General features: G+C 46.1%; 2 protein-coding genes across 8 annotated transcripts in view; one reads left to right on the top strand and one right to left on the bottom strand.

The window, feature by feature from the left end:
* Nucleotides 1-6,162, top strand: part of Pde8b (phosphodiesterase 8B) — a 228,344-nt gene extending 222,182 nt beyond the window's left edge. For all 7 annotated transcript variants that reach the window (XM_036206740.1, XM_036206739.1, XM_036206738.1 and 4 more), the window contains 3 exons: nucleotides 1,596-1,763; nucleotides 3,996-4,125; nucleotides 4,418-6,162. In XM_036206740.1, the coding sequence (XP_036062633.1) occupies nucleotides 1,596-1,763; nucleotides 3,996-4,125; nucleotides 4,418-4,527 (408 nt within the window). In that variant the 3' untranslated portion in view covers nucleotides 4,528-6,162. The remainder of the gene's footprint in view (nucleotides 1-1,595; nucleotides 1,764-3,995; nucleotides 4,126-4,417) is intronic.
* A 2,679-nt stretch (nucleotides 6,163-8,841) lies between these two features.
* Wdr41 (WD repeat domain 41) overlaps nucleotides 8,842-17,317 on the bottom strand; it is a 50,146-nt gene continuing 41,670 nt past the window's right edge. Inside the window, exons 9-13 of the mRNA XM_036207101.1 lie at nucleotides 16,940-17,124; nucleotides 14,990-15,111; nucleotides 14,176-14,264; nucleotides 13,134-13,267; nucleotides 8,842-9,318 (exon numbers count right to left, since the gene is read on the bottom strand). Of these exons, the coding sequence (XP_036062994.1) occupies nucleotides 9,166-9,318; nucleotides 13,134-13,267; nucleotides 14,176-14,264; nucleotides 14,990-15,111; nucleotides 16,940-17,124 (683 nt within the window). The 3' untranslated portion in view covers nucleotides 8,842-9,165. The remainder of the gene's footprint in view (nucleotides 9,319-13,133; nucleotides 13,268-14,175; nucleotides 14,265-14,989; nucleotides 15,112-16,939; nucleotides 17,125-17,317) is intronic.

Raw genomic sequence — 17,317 nt, 5'->3', positions numbered from 1 at the left:
TTCCCTCCCTCCTTCCCTTCACTCCCTCTTTCAAAAATAAAAATAATAAAAATAGGGCTAGAGAGATGGCTCAGAGGTTAAGAGCATTGGCTGCTCTTCCAGAGGCCCTGAGTTCAATTCCCAGCACCCACATGGTAGCTCACAACCATCTGTAATGAGATCTGGTGCCCTCTTCTGGCCTGTAGTCATACATGCAAATAGAACACTGTAGACATAATAAATAAATACATCTTAAAAAAATAATAATAAAAATAAAATAAAAACCAAGAGAGACAAACTAACAAGAAAAATCTGTGGGGAGGTGGGGAGGATCTGGAGAAGGGAAAGAAGATGATCAAAATATAGTATATAATTGTTTTCTTAAATAAAACTTTTAAAAAGAGAGAAATTTACCATGGACCTGCTTTATGGGCCTTACAAATCTGGGCTTTAGAAACACAGACATAATGTTCATTCTTTACTAAGATGAAATCAACTGCCCTCAGAGAACAGAAGAGTTGTCCATAGCTCTGCAAAAGCAGTTCCCGGCCTTGAGGAAAAGAGCCTGGAAATGGTAAAATAAGTGTTTTCAAGATAAGTTGATGATCAATGAGGACACTGTCTATAGAACCCATCACATGACCAACCTAGGGAGAGGAACAGTGTCCACCTCACCTGTGTTGATCTCCATCTCTCACGGACTCCACCACATAGTGCCAGGGCTTTCCTTCCAACAAAAGATGGAGGGGAACGAGCATCATGATGTTTTGAGCAGAAAACTATACGGGATGATAGAATTTAGAATCAGGACGGTCCTCTCTCCATGCCTCCAACTCCATGCTGAGATTTACTGTCTGTCACACATCTACTGTAAACAATGCCGTCTCAAGGTATTGGGAAACAACTCCCAGCACAGTGTCCCCATCAGGGGTCCAATAAATAGGACCAGCTTCAAAACAAAACCCCACTACATGTCACGCTGTCTTTCAGCTTGGCAGAGCTCTGGAGAGCTAATTAACTGCTTCATACAAATTGATGGTGCCTTTTAGAGCCAATATTTTTCCAGGCTCTGTGTAACTGGCTTGTGAATGCATACATATCCACCTCCTCACGGACCTGGTTACATGCCCCAGGGCCACTGGCGTTCTCCCAGTAGGTGCACACTACTACTGTATAATCAGGTTTTCAGAAGCTGCTGAACACACATTCTCTTGCATTTGGGCCCAAAAGTACATGTTTCACACTTCACACTAATTATCTCTCAGGGAGAACCAGCCAAGAAAACACAGGAATGCATACGTGCCTTAAGGCGTGGGGGTGGGAAGGCAGGAAGGAGAAACAAGCAAAAACAAATAAAAAAGTAATTGAAAAATCACAATTTCCCTACTTTTGATGCATTAAAGTAACTGAAGGTTGTGTTTTTGCACATTCCTGAGGAGTCGGGGTGAGGGGGGAGAAAGTCCTTTTTAGGGTACTCTTCTAAACTGCTCAAAACAAACACTGCCTGTAGCTGTTATGGCTGAGAAGATGGGTGTGAGTGACCAGGTAGTGACAGGGACTGTTGGTGAGTTAGCTTCTGCAGGCTTCACCAGCCCTGGTCTGATCGTGTTTTCCAGAGCGAGGGCAGCGACTGTGAATGCAACCCCACTGGCAAGAACTTCCCTGAAAACCAAATCCTGATCAAGCGCATGATGATTAAGTGTGCTGACGTGGCCAACCCCTGCCGACCCTTGGACCTGTGCATTGAGTGGGCCGGGCGGATCTCCGAGGAGTATTTTGCACAGGTGTGCTGCTGTGTGAGAAGTGTCTCTTTCCTTCTAGGAACAGGCCCCGGGCCATAGAACTCTGTGGCTTCCACAGCTAGTGATCGCCTCTTCTCTGGAAGGGACATACTTCAGCCCTGGCTGGAGCAGACTTGGGATTCTCTCAAGGGACAGGCCAATGTGCTAGTCACTGACCAAAGTCCTCTAGGACTGCAGGCATAGACTAAGACTTTGTTAGTAAATTCTGTAATTGTTGGCCCCCAGACTTTCATACAGACATAGGTAGGCCCACACCTTGGTTCAAAGGGGTGTGTGGGGGGGAAGGGGGTCTAAAGAGACGGCTCCATGGGCTAGAGCACTTTCCACACAAACAAGAGGACAAGTTGAAATCTTAGCACCCATGCTAAGAAGCAGGGCATGGCCATGTGAGTGCCTTTGGCCCCAGCACTATGTATGGGCACAGATAGGACTTCTGGGGTTTGCTAGGTCCAGAGAGATCTTGTCTCAAAGGAAAGAGGCACAAAAATGATAGAGCAGGGCTCCTGACATCCCTCTGTGCACGTGCACCCAGACACACATGTGCATATATGCCACACACAATACTCACATGTATGCATACACACACACACACACACACACACACACACACACACACACACACACATATATATATATACAAAAAACTAATGAAAAACTACTCCTGAGGCTGTATCTGTGCTACGTTCTACAGGGATTCAGATTTTTTTTTTCTTAAAGGATAAAGGCGCTTCACAGAGTGAGATTAGAGTTATATTTTTGATGGATTTAAAAATATAAAAACAGGATAAAAAGAGAAAACTCCAGAAGACAGTAAACTGCCAGATGGCTTCTGAAGTAGAGTCCTACTTCAAAGAAGAAAACCTTAAACGACTGGTGTCTGTCTGTGTGACGGAAGACAGCTCGTTAGCATCTGTAAGTGATGCATAGGGCGCGCACTATCTGGCTGGAATGTATTACTGGGGCAGGATCAAGAATAGCTAACATCGTATAGCAGGGCTGTCTGGGAAGGAGCTTCTGAGCTGCAGAAAAGTAGGGCAGGCAGTTCTGAGCTTACCCATGTTGGGGAGGGGAAACCAGGCAGTAGGGAGAGGGAAGGAGTAGAGAGGATGAGGGGGGTGGGGGTATGGACCAAATTACTCCAAGAATACCAGTGGATATTTTAAGGCTACTTGATGAACTGAGTGAGCTGAGCCAGAAGTCATTAATGGGTTTCCTGGGAGTCACATGGAAAGAATCTGAAGCCTTACTCCTAGTTACTGACACTGGGAGAATGTCCCACTGTTAAGTTCTCTGCTGGAAGCTTCCAACTCAGGTGTCCTTTTCCCTAACAAGAATGTAGTGATGGCACCAGAATGACCTAAAAATCGGATTGCAAATGGAGCCTATGATGAGCTCTGGGCATTATCAGGAAATGCGGATCTCACCGTTCAGCTTCCAGAGTCCAGGCAGAAACACACACCGCAACATGCTGCACACTCAGATTTCCAGGCACCTTGACAGCTGCATGCTGAGGCTCCCTGGGGAAGAGTGGCAAGTTCAGCTCACAACTTAACTTGGCCCCAGTCCCAGAGGCACCCTGACTGTGGCTGGAGCACAAAGACTTTCTGTACGTGCCAGCTTGCCATGCAGAACAGTCAAAAGACATATACTGAAAGGTGACGATTTTAAAGACAGGACATTCTCGCAGCTGTGTATATGTCATTTTTAGGAGAAACTAAGCACAAACAAACAAAACAACAAACGAAAACCCGCAAAGCACGCAGCCAGGAATACAGTGACTACCATTCCTGACTCGTGCGGTCCACTGCCTCCATCCCATGGGCTATGGGCAGTTTGACCTCGGCTGCAAATGTCAATTAGTGGCAGCAGGCTAAGTAGGAGTATAGATCCGACTTTAAAAATAAAAACAGATTATAGGAAAAGGGGCTAAGGTCCACTAGATCAGTGCTTCAGGAGGAGCCTTGGATTAGCACAAAGTGTGCCATGAGGGCTCTTTGGGAAACACTGTCCTAGCATCCCTTAGGCCCTGAGTTCAGGGGGAGGGGGTAAAGTTGGGGGAGAGAGAGGGATCTGATTGCTAGGAGACCTGCACATCTCAGGAAACTGCTAAGCTACTGCACTCTGGGGTTCTTCTGAGAAACACGCCATTCCTGTGAAGGCTTTTCACGTGCCCCACAGCCCTGTGCAGTAGTGGTTCTGTTTTTCCCCTCCCAGACTGACGAGGAGAAGAGGCAGGGGCTCCCTGTAGTGATGCCAGTGTTCGACCGCAATACCTGCAGCATCCCCAAGTCCCAGATCTCCTTCATCGACTACTTCATAACGGACATGTTTGATGCTTGGGATGGTAAGTTGGATGCTGTTTTATCACCTGAAGGACATTTCATATACTTAATGAAGATCATCTTTAGGGGCATAGGCTTGGTCTAAAAAGGTAAATGAACTATAACTATATTTATGTGTGTATATATGTGTGTGTATATACATATAAATACGCATGCACACAGACGCACACACACACACACACACACACACACACACACACACACACACACACACGCACATGCACACACGCACAGTACTCCTGAGATCCAGCTGACCGTAATGTGTTTCTTTGGATTCTGTTCATGCCCCGACAGCCTTCGCACACCTGCCAGCCCTGATGCAGCACTTGGCAGATAACTACAAACACTGGAAGACCCTGGATGACCTCAAGTGCAAAAGTCTGAGACTTCCATCCGACGGCTAAAGCGAGGCCAGGAAAAGGGCCGTTTGATCTACGACGGACACTGTGAACCACAGAGGAGTATGAACAGGAGGGTTTCCTTTAGGATGAAAACGACGTGTGTAGATTAAGGAGCTGGTGTGTCATAGCTGACCTGAATCATGCACGTCCCCCAATTTCATTTTTCAGAGCATTGTATTCCATCAGTAAAAATACATTCTTTTGAATCACTTAGTGACCAAATGGCCCGCCTGGCAGCCTCCTCTGCCATGCTGGCTGTGCCCCTATAGAACCACGGAGCTGACTGACTCACTGTAGCTACAAGCAGGACACGGGAAGCAGAGAGCTGGCATCTGTAAGTCCATCCTTCTGATGGAGGAAGCTTAGCCAGTGTTCAGTTCGACTCTCACCAGAAAACTCACTACTGATCTTTAGTTTCACTGCTTCCTTCCATGGCAAGAGTGTGAAGGACTCCTAAAAAACTTCTCGGAGGAGATATATGCAAGAAAAAAAAAGCTACTTTAAGATGGGTAGAATGAGGATGAAATTGTCAATAAGCATCACGGCTCCCAGGGCTCCACGGTCGGTAGTATGATGACCAAGGAAGAACCCAGCCTTGGCCTGGTGACTGTTCCTCAGATGGGTGTCAGCCACCTGTGGAGCCTTCTTTCCTAGAAGGATCTCGCCTTTTAGGAAGCCAAATGATGGGGAAGGAGTGGGATCCTGCCATGGGGGGGGGGGGTCCCTGAGTGTCCCTGACTTCAGGCTCATGGACACCGCCACAAGTCAAGAGTATCTATAAAAGCCATTAAATCTGAATGCTCATGGGCAAGCTTTTTTAAAAAATACAAAATTTAAGAGAAGAAAAATTTATATATATATATATATATATTTGCTGTTCAAAGATTTTTATTAAAATAATCTAAATGCCCTGGATCTTCACCCCTAGAGTTTGCTGGGCATTATCTGTATTTGGGGAGGAAATGGGGGAAGTTTCAAGGTTCAGATCGTCTTCATTTATATTTGAGTTCATGCCATTTGCTTTAATGATGTAAAAAGGGATTGCAAGAACTGTAAATATATCAGAACATAGGCACGTGGAGAGGCAGTAAATACTATTTTAAGCTACTAATCGTATGGTAAAGCTTCTAAAGCACAAGTGCATATTTTTATACAACTCTTTTGACAACTGTCTGTGCTCCGCGTGAAGTCGGACCCGAGAGTCCTCCTTTCTCCCTTCTCTATGTATTAGGAACATCAGAAAGTAAGCAACAAAAGCCCTTAGCTTGACTTTATCTGTACTCCATGGTACATTCTTGAGAGGCAAAGAAACGGAACTAATTGAACCAGTAGCTACATTTTTCCAAATGAAAATTGGAATGTAGACTATATTAAAAAAAATCAGTACATGGGGAAGAAAAGGACAAGTTATCACTCTGTAATGTGCCAATGTTTTTTTCTATGTTTTGTACCAAAGTGTAAACATATATGACAATTCCATGCACAGAAATGCATCTAAATTATTTTTGTTAGACAGGAAGAGGGCTTGCTTGGTCGGACAGAGCTGGCTTTGTATTGTAGTGCCACATTGTGTACATGTGATGAAATGTTTTGTGAAGTACTTGTAACTAAATTCTTACAGTCATTTTTCATTCCCTACAGCTGTTTTTATTTTATCTCTCTGGCCTAAACTTTTCATAATTTCAAATTTGAGGTTCTAGTGTGCTTTATTTCATGAGTCTCCAAGCCTGTCTTCAGAACACTGACGTCAGAGTGCAGGATCTCAGAGACAAAAGCAATCTCCTTAGCTTGGTGGAAACAAGGACAATCTTTTTCTGAGCAGCTTGCTTTCAGTCCCACTTGGGAAGGAACATTTTGCCAGGCACCTGACGTTTCCTCTATAAAACATTGCAGCTTGCTCAGTGTTTCATAGGCTCAATTTCATGTTAACTTCAAATGTTAACATGTGGGTGCTAAGTGCTGGAAGTCATCCAGGTGGTAAAGGTTCAGTATAATGTGCTCATTATCAGTGTAAATTACAGATACCTTCTGAGTTGCTAAGAGGCATATTTACCAGAATCATGGACTTTCAGGTAATGTTCACACATCTCAGATAACTTTTACATGATACATATAAACTATTGTAAGTGTCTCTTACTCCTGTTTACTATGACACCATGTGTTGAGAGGACCTATATTAACTTAGGAAAACATAAAAGCAAGGAAAGTCATGTTAATACTACTATTGAGTACTCTTCCAAAAGGAGAAGTTAGCTGTAAAATACTGTTATATGAACCAGAATGGTTCCACAGTTTCAGCCAGTCCGCAGTCAGGGGTGGCCACCCTCCCCAGCAAAGAACAGGTATCATCAGTTCAATTGGCATCCATTCAGCCTGTGAGCAACAGACAAGACTGTGCTGCACAATTGCACCTAGAGACTCAGCTCAAAGTATTTTAAGGGCAAGCGACAAGCACACAATACACAGAGATCTAGCACAGATAGCTAAGTCAGCAAAGCAGGAAAACATGGACAGAGTATATACTGGCCTTAGCTCTGATTTTCTTCCTCTAGACTGCAAGTTCAAGTCTTAGGAACAGTCTCCATGGAACTACTGAACAGCGAAGGTGCCGATCCTTGCCAGGGTCATCTCTCATGCTCCATTTCCCTGACCTTGGGGCACTCACACCAGGTCTCTCAGTAGACTGGAAGTTCCCCTCGGAACACACTAGTTCTCACCAGTAGTGGGAGACTAGTTAACTAGAGTGAAACGACAGCAATGCTTGACTCGGATCCTGTCTGCTCTTAAAACTCAAGTCTGGCCAGGTGTGGTGGCGTACACCTGTAATCCCAGCACTCGGGAGGCAGAGGCAGGTGCATCTCTGTAAGTTCGAGGCCAGCCTGGGCTACAGAGTGAGATCCAGAACAGCAAGGACTAAACAGAGAAACCCTGTCTTGAAAACAAACAAACAAACTAGAGCATGGCTTCTGCCACCACTCCATTTGCATAGATTACTACCACAAAACACAAACCCCAAACAGATTAGGAAACAATTATTTTAAGAAAAAACAAAACCAAACCCTGTAAATTCTTTGTCTTCTATCACTTAAGAAAACATCTTTACTAATACAAAATTTGCAAAGAAAAACTAGCTAGTAAAAGGGGAAGTTCACCCACAGAGCAAAATCCAGAGCTTTAAGTGAGTCTAAAATAAATTAGCCAAACTGACCAGCAAGCTGATGCACAGAGCATGTCTGCCCGGCTGACGGGTGCTACCCACATTTCATCTCCAGAAAGAAGGATGAGAATCTGCTTCTTGTGTTGACTCCCTAGATAACAAGGGTTTGCTGACTAAAAGATAGTTAATTTCTCATTCGCATGCTGCTATAGCTTATATTTTAATATTCCTTTTGCCTACCTGTAAAATGATGAGTGATGTCAGGCATTCCACTGTGAACTATGACAGCAACAAGGGCTGTGGACACTGATTTTCCTAACACCTAAGGACCACGAAGTCCTTCCAGCCTCTCTCGCTCTCCTCCTCAACTGCCTGTTTTTAAAGCTGTTCAGTGATGATGATGGGCACTAGAGAGCGAGCTACCCTCTGCTGGTCTTGGTTTCCTCGTTTCTAACATTTTGCCACTGACCCACCTACAGTCTTAATGCTGCCAATCTTCGTAGGCAGCTGTGAAAGGGAACATTAAATCCAGTGAAAGGAAGAATTTACAGCATCCGTCTAGGGAGCAGAGTACACGCGTGTGCATACACAAATATGCAGACATTCTCTTGGAGAAGGACCAGGTGCCTAACATCACTCATCTTGCCTGTCTTTAAAAGGATTCCTTAATCAGCAATTCAAGAATAATCCCCACTACTGTGTAGAATACACTTTATGTTTTAGTACCAAAAGTGAGAATATTGTCATAAAGCTGGTAGGGAGATGGAGATGGTCCAGTCTTTGTGGATGTTCAAAGAGCCAATAGTGAGGCTGTTCTTAACTGTTTCATATTAAGGCAAAGGCAGAGCAGATGCTAGGGCAATTCCCCTGCAGTTCCTGACCTCAAAAAAGCAGTGTCTCTTTCCTAGTCCAGGACTCACCACAGAAACACCCAAGTACTATTCTGGACAATGAGTGTTCAGGCCAGTTCACACTGAGAAAGAAATACACCCTTAGATGATGCCTGTGGACTGGAGCATAGAGGCACAATTAAATTCTTTTTTCTGTGACTTAAAATAGTTGGTACCAAAAAGAATCATTGTATTTAAAGAATACAATTCTTTTTTGGCTAATATTCAAGTTTAGATCTAGTGAACACTGATAGTTACTAAAGAACAGGAGAATTTGTAACAGAATGGATATATTTATCCTGACAATTCTTACACAGTCTTTAAGGAACCCAAATTAAAACATGTAAATAATGTGACTACTTTAGTTACCTTTTTTCTATCATTTTAAGAAACAGAACACAGCACCCTCCACTTCCAGCAGCAAAGTCCAGTGGAAACTTGTGCTAGGTTCTTGGGTGGACACACTTGTTGCTGACAGATAGACAGAACTTCATAGGCAAGAACATTACAAATCTAAGTGGTTATGGTTTTCAGAGTGCCACTCTGTATTTGATGTCCAAGGCTCATACATATGTATTTGTCCAGTTCCTTCAACTAGACAGCAGGGTATAAGTCACCATCTTCTTCTAACTTCTGAAATAACTTGATACTTCGGAATCCAGATTCCCGCTCTCCGTTTTTCCACAAAAGAATGAGATGATCTGCAGAGCATGTTACCAGTCCATGATCTTCAAAGTATAGAAACATCTGTGAGATAAGTTTAAAGCCATCAAGAAGAGGCGGAAGCTAGATCAGCATGTCTACTTCTTACAAACGAGCGTTTCTTTGGATTTGAATGCAAAGTTTCATTCTCTAACGAGTGACTTCCTTGTTTTCAGTGTTGATGAGACAAGCTAGGGTCCTGTGTGACTGCTCTACCACTGAGCCATCTCCCCAGCCTTTGGTTTGTCTGTGTAGCTTTGAGCCTTTCCTGGAATTCACTTTGTAGATCAGGCTGGCCTCAAACTCACAGAGAGTCTCTGCCTCCCGACTGCTGGGATTAAAGGCGAGCGCCACCACCACCCGGCACCAGGGCTTACCTCTATAGTCTAGGCTAGCTCAAAGGTCACAGCCTCCTTCTGTATCATTAGAGTCATATGCCAATAAGCCTAGTGAAAATTTTCTTTTTCAAAAATCTATTGGGACAACCAATATTTAATATTTTAATGGGTTTTCTTGATCAACTACAGAACTATAGTAACAACGATTTCTCAAAATATCTTCTGAGTTTACCACAATCTCATTATTCACATACTGGCTTTAAGATCCGGCCAGGTGCACGTCCCCTCACACTTGCATTATTTAGTAAAAAATGGCTGAGACAAACAAATTTCCTGAGGTAAACACTAACTTGGGTGATTCTGTCAAGCAGAGGTGCTGAGTCAGTGCACAGCATTTACCAAGTGACTCCAGCTTGGAAGCCAGCACCAGCTGCAACCACGGGGTCCCAATGATAGATTCTGTAGTCAGTTCTGCCCTGTGGCATGCCACAGGAGAATGGAGACCCAGCATAGCACTAGAACTATCACCGGGAGAAAACGCTCTAAGTAAAAGGAAAGGACATGCGTGCTAGGGAAGGAAGAGGATGGAGGCTTGCGGAACCGACAAAGGATGGAGGCGATGGATGGAGAGCGAGGCGAGGTTAGACAGAAAAACCTAGGAGCAGGGTGAGGCCCTTTAGTGACCCAGTGTAAGAAGGGACAAGAGAGTAAGGTCAAAGGTCAGGACTTCCTGATGACTATGGAACAAAAGAGAAGGGTGAGGGGCAGAATTCCTCGAGGGACGGGGTCGTCAGGGCGTGGGCAGGAGGACGGGGTCGTCAGGGCGTGGGCAGGAGGACGGGGTCGTCAGGGCGTGGGCAGGAGGAGGACGGGGTCGTCAGGGCGTGGGCAGGAGGAGGACGGGGTCGTCAGGGCGTGGGCAGGAGGAGGACGGGGTCGTCAGGGCGTGGGCAGGAGGAGGACGGGGTCGTCAGGGCGTGGGCAGGAGGAGGACGGGGTCGTCAGGGCGTGGGCAGGAGGAGGGCGGGGTCGTCAGGGCGTGGGCAGGAGGAGGACGGGGTCGTCAGGGCGTGGGCAGGAGGAGGACGGGGTCGTCAGGGCGTGGGCAGGAGGAGGGCGCGGTCGTCAGGGCGTGGGCAGGAGGAGGGCGGGGTCGTCAGGGCGTGGGTGGCAGGAGGAGGACGGGGTGGTCAGGGCGTGGCAGGAGGAGGACGGGGTGGTCAGGGCGTGGGCAGGAGGAGGACGGGGTGGTCAGGGCGTGGGCAGAGGAGGGGGGTCAGGGCGGGGCGGGGGGGGTCGTCAGGGCGTGGGCAGGAGGAGGGCGGGGTCGTCAGGGCGTGGGCAGGAGGAGGACGGGGTCGTCAGGGCGTGGGCAGGAGGGCGCGGTCGTCAGGGCGTGGGCAGGAGGAGGACGGGGTCGTCAGGGCGTGGGCAGGAGGAGGACGGGGTCATCAGGGCGTGGGCAGGAGGAGGACGGGGTCGTCAGGGCGTGGGCAGGAGGAGGACGGGGTGGTCAGGGCGTGGGCAGGAGGAGGGCGGGGTCGTCAGGGCGTGGCAGGAGGAGGGCGGGGTCGTCAGGGCGTGGGCAGGAGGAGGACGGGGTCGTCAGGGCGTGGGTGGCAGGAGGAGGACGGGGTGGTCAGGGCGTGGCAGGAGGAGGGCGGGGTCGTCAGGGCGTGGGCAGGAGGAGGGCGGGGTGGTCAGGGCGTGGGCAGGAGGAGGACGGGGTGGTCAGGGCGTGGGCAGGAGGAGGACGGGGTCGTCAGGGCGTGGGCAGGAGGAGGGCGGGGTCGTCAGGGCGTGGGCAGGAGGAGGACGGGGTCGTCAGGGCGTGGGTAGCAGGAGGAGGGCGGGGTCGTCAGGGCGTGGGCAGGAGGAGGACGGGGTCGTCAGGGCGTGGGCAGGAGGAGGGCGGGGTCGTCAGGGCGTGGGTGGCAGGGCCGGGCCAGGCAGCAAGGGTGAGAACAAAAGCCGTGAGGATATTCGGGAGGCAGCGCCTGGTAACAAGGGTCTGAACGTGCCAAAGAAGGCAATGGTGCTTTTTAAAAATGCTGACATGCAGGATGAGGGGCAGCACGGTGACAGAGTGCCTGCCTAGCATGTAGAGGATGGAACGCCTTGGGGGACAGCGAGGAGACAAAAGTGTAAACACTTTCAAGGACGTTCCTAAACCTTTCACTTATATAATGATAAATTCTCCATTTCAAAGGTCTCCTCTACTGCTTAAAACTTCTAATGGGGGCTGAAGAGATGGCTCAGCTGTTAAGATCACTGGCTGACTGCTCTCCCAGAAGGCCTGGGTTCAATTCCCAAAACCTACATGACAACTCACAACCAGCTGTAATCCAGTCCCCTGGGGATTACCCTCTTCTTGCCTTCCTGGGCCTACAGGCAAAATAACCATAACACATTTTTAGTATGTTCAATGGGTTCCCAATATTTTAAAAAGAATGCCCAAACTCCTCTTACTCAGGCTTTTTTCTCTGACTAATGTCTGTTCATGGAAACCCAGTGATTTTCCATCCAACCCATCTGCCACAACAGAAACTCTATCTGTGCCTCTGTCTACCATGGTCATACTCACCACCTGTGTAGTCTGCCCCACAGGCACTCAAGCAAAAACAAAGTTACAAACAAAGCCCTGAGCTACTTCTTAAAGGACGCAAAGATAAGCAAGACATGGTACCCAACATCAGGGGTCCCATAATGACTTGGTTATGTATCTTTTGGTCCAATCTAGCCTCTTAATACTCATCTCAAATCCTATCTCTAGAGAATTTTACAGGATACAGCAAGAAATGTTTCTTGTAACTCTCTGTGTTTCACCTGGGGCAGTTGTAAGAAGTCTTCATTACGTCTTTTTCCTTCCTCTCTACTGAAGTATAAGATCCATGAGGACAAAGATTACATTTTATATCTCTTTTTAAACTCCAGGAAATGATCAATGGCAGTGTGGCTGCTGCTTCTAAGTATGGATGCCCATCCCATCACCTCCTTATCACCATTCCTTCCTTCCTTCATTGCAGACAATGGTGCCTACTGTAAATTACTGATGTGTTTGCAGTTCCGCAGTAAGACTCTGTTGCATAGTTCCTCAGCTTCATAATGCAGAGTGGTAAGGTAACAACAGGGTTCTGTAACTAGTATTAATCAAAGGCAGTGAAAACAATACTCTGATCCTGAATTTGGTTACGAACCCTGGAATTAGATCCTGTTACGGCTTTTACCCCACACATATAGCCACAACATTCTGTGTTTCCTCTGTTGACCATTGTGATACACATTCCAATTCACTAACATCACCCTATGATCGATTGGCTATCTTCATCTCCTATACAATGGTAACAAGTCTGTCCTTAAACCAATACATTGTTTACTTCCTCAAATCCTCTCTCTATGAAGATGATCCTAACCACTTGTACTATCACAGTCTTATTCTATAGTCTTATCTTACAAAAGCCTCTAAGTGTGAGTCTTCTTTAGAGCGACTGACTTAAAAAAGAAGCCTACTGAAGGTGGTACCTCCACAGAGGATGAGTGGCCGATCAGATCTCCAGTGAGCTCCAGGGAACACGTAGTGCCATTTTCTTGCTGCTTTTTAACAGGCTGGCTGCTTTGCTTGTTCACTCGTCCAAATCCCCACATATTAAAAAACCCTACAAAAAGACAATCGTTTTGTTCATTTCCAAAACTACTATGCTTTTTCCTGACAGAAAGGCAGAACATTGCAATACAACTATGTCTCATACTTCTGTCTGTCAAGCTGATGGCAACAGACACTAGCTAGGATCTGTGACTATATTGTGTTGTATTTTTCTTAACATACCTAGCTCCACATCTCTTCCACTGCCCCTACTCACCCACGAGTGGCAATAAAACAGACAGACACTGGAATGCAAGAGAAGTCAACAGCCTGAAAGGTTGTACTGATCAAAAATCAGTGGAGAAGAGTACTTCAGACCTATCAACAAAACAGAGGAAAGTCTGTGTGTGTGTGTGTGTGTGTGTGTGTGTGTGTGTGTGAGAGAGAGAGAGAGAGAGAGAGAGAGAGAGAGAGAATATATCCCAGAATTTCAAGTAAACTGAAAAATACAAGTAGGAACACCGGTATTTGACTTATTAAGGATTAATAATTAAAATTCATTCAAATATCCAGATTTATTTTCAAACCAAACACCTAAAAGACCTCATGAGATAATGACATTAATAAAGAAAGGTAAATTGTTTTTTTTTTTCTATAAATTGCATTCAGTGTGAACAATAATGCTTTTATATCAATGGTAATAAATTTTGCTTATGTCAGAATTAGAGACAATTTTATAAATGTGTAATTACTTCAGTAGGCTACCTGGTCATTCAGATTACCTGAAAGTCAGTTTTCTCTCAAAATAATAAAACTGCAATTGACTTCACTTGAAATAAAGAGATAGTTTCACATTGAAGGAAAATTAAGACGCAGTTCCTAATCCCAAGAACCACTGGCATCCCGTAAATGTCTGATGCCTGCATGGAGCACATCCTATAAAAGGAGGGGGGGGGGCAATGCTCTGGGGGAGGCACACACCTGTGGGGACAGGCTCAGCTGCCAGCTGCTGTTTTTCTCGGACCTCCCAAATGCGTACACTGCCATCTTCTGAGCACGAGATTAACTGCCTGTCAGAACAAAAAGCCAGACAGAGAAAGACAGAAAGAGCGCCTTGGAAGGCCAAGTGACATCTGCTGAAACGGCTGGAGCCCTCAGCTGGCTGCGGTCAGCTTTTGAAAGGCCTCATCACAGCCTGGCCTTACAGTGCAAACTGACCCCAGCCACTGGCAAAGAACACAGGACACTCTGGACACTGGCTCAAGTGAGGCAGAATCATCCTCTCCATTTTTTAAAGACCATTCAGAAAGAGTGACACCAGCTATACAATGGCCTAAGCAGTCTCCCCCTTCCCGCCTCTTATTACATCTCTTTCCACAGCACCTCTCATCCGAAGGATCCTGCGTGGAAAATGCTACTCTGTGATTTCATCAGTGGAATCTTAACTGCCAAATGCCCTCATTTAGTAGTCTCAGATAGTAAGGGCTACTACCCGATTTTAGCCATTATCATACACCACTGTAAAAAATAAAATGAATTTATAGAAAATATAAAAAGAAGTCCTTCATTAAAAAATAGTGTAATTCATTTAACTCTTAATTCATTGTTGCTCTTGTAAATTTTTGCCATATATTGCTACAAACTTCAATTACAGTCAGTCATGGAACGTTCTCTATTTCTGAAAGAATACCAAGGTCAAGCCATGGAGCCAGTTAATTTGGCCACTGCAGAAATTACGTTGGTGGCCCCAGGAACCGTGACTGTCTTTCATCTTTGCTGAGATGGGAACGAGTACCTGTTGGGAAGTCTGTCGATGTGTAGGATGTTGGAGTCATGAGCAGTTTTCTGGCAGGCAATCACACGCTTCAATTGCAGGTTATACACATACAGCCCCCTTCCAACTGCAGCAAATATATTCTGGGTGGTAGGGATGGAGAAAGTTCAGAAATTGGCAGAGAACTCGTCATTACTCCCTGGTATAATAGACTTCCCCCCTATGTGACACTGGGAAGCCACTGTTCCCTTCTCAGCCTTCAGACAAAAATGACAGTCCTGTCCTCTGATGCCCCCAATGTCAAAGTCACCAAGGAAGGCTTAGCACACTCAGTGAGCCGGAGGAAAGCATGCCGGGAAGGCTCCGCACAGGGCAGGGTGGCTCAGCTCTTCCTTCCTGCTCTCTGGAGACCGGAGCTGCCAAGTGGTGGCTGCTACCAGGGCCCTGCCGCAGAAGGTGCCGAAGTGCAGCCTGGGCTTCCAAAGAACACGGTGCCCTTGGGAATTTACGCAGCTGCTCTGGGATCATAGCAAAACGACTTGCACTGCACATCTTAAGCAATCAAAAGGTCTACAAACAACCTGATATGCTATGGTGGCACTATCCTAAGGTCATCTGAAGAATTAAGAGGAAAAAAAAATCTAAACATAGTGCTAGAAATACCTTTCTATTAAGACACTTGAATCTTTAGAAAGTATGTTTGCTAATGTTCACGTCATCTCCACCTTACAGCCTCTGTTAAGGTGTGAGAGGAAAGCATTATTGTTACTTTTCAGGTTGGCAAGTCAGAACTGAAGAAACTGAAGGGCTGGTAAAAATGGCTGAGTAAGGGTGCCTGCCACCAAGTCTGATGGCCTGAGTCCCATCCCGGGATCCATGTGATGAAGAAGAGAACCAACTCCACGTGGGCCACAGCACAACTGAAGTGAGCACACAGGAGCACGCACGTGCGCGCACGTGCGCGCACACACACACACACACACACACACACACACACACACAAATACATTTTTAAGTTTTACAAATGAAATAACGTGAAAAGCGACGGAGGAAGAAACTTGGCGCTGACCTCCAGCCTCCACACTCACACCCCTGTGTTGGCTACAGTGCCTCATGTCAACACCCACATAGGCACACACACATGTACACATGCACACAAAACAGTACAAAGAAAAGAAAAGCCCCAGTACTGAATTTTTCAATGCAAATAATAAAACAGTAACAAGTATGTAAATGAGGATAGAGAACGCCAAACAAAAGAAAGGTTTCCTTTACTTCCTTTCTCAAGGCTATGCACACAGAGAAAAATAACTCCCCTTAGACACATTTTCTGAGCCACTGAGGCTTAAAGACTTTTTTAGATCGGAGGCAAGAGTCGGCACTGGATTTACAGCACACACTTCCAAAGCACCACTGCCTGGCCCAAGACAGGCGGCAGCTCTTGTCGCCCGGGTGCTCTGGCCAGGATGCCAGCCAGGATGCCAACAAACAAGAGGGGGAAGCATGTGTCAAAGTTTTCACTCTTTCCCTCTCTAGGAAACACATCTGAAAACAAATGAAATAGTAACCTCAAGCACGATGGGGTTGTTTAATCCACCCCAGACTGGGTATGTAAATTTGTGTTCTAATCACTTCTTTGCATGCAAGACTAGGAGCAAGGATCAAAGTGCTCTTTTTAAATATAAGTGGTACATTCCTTATACAATTATCAGGCCATTTTAGAACCTGAAACCCTTGGTAGTAACCTTTTCATTACTGTGTGTGTGTGTGTGCGCGCGCGCGTGTGCTCGGGTACATTCGTGTATTGGTTCTCTCCACCCTGTGGATCCTGTCAATTGAACTCAGGTTGTTGGCTTGATGGCAGGTGCCTTTCCCACTGAAGTGCTTTTCAACAGCCCGGAATCCTATGTCCAACATACGAGGCTTTACATATTGGATACTGATTTTATTTGTAACGATTATAAATTTTACCTCTTCATCGCAGGTGAAATGATTAATAGAAATGTCATTTTGTTTTTGGCAGAGTTTTATTTCCTGCTGGGCATCCAGCTGTAGAGACGGGTTCCAGAAGCTGCGCTCACAAGCTTGCACAGTCCAGTCCAGGGCATCCCAGATGATCAGCTCTCCAACATGGGAGCCAGTGGCGAAACTCGTATCTAGAAAAGTTCACAAATGCTCCAGTACCGATCATGTTCTGAAACTCGTATCTAGAAAAGTTCACAAATGCTCCAGTACCGATCATGTTCTGAAACTCGTATCTAGAAAAGTTCACAAATGCTCCAGTACCAATCATGTTCTGAAACTTGTATCTAGAAAAGTTCACAAATGCTCCGGTACTGATCATGTTCT

This window comes from Onychomys torridus, chromosome 15 (genome assembly GCF_903995425.1).
Source record: "Onychomys torridus chromosome 15, mOncTor1.1, whole genome shotgun sequence".
NCBI classification, from domain to species: Eukaryota; Metazoa; Chordata; class Mammalia; order Rodentia; family Cricetidae; genus Onychomys; species Onychomys torridus.
This window is presented reverse-complemented; position numbering and strand designations above follow the sequence as displayed.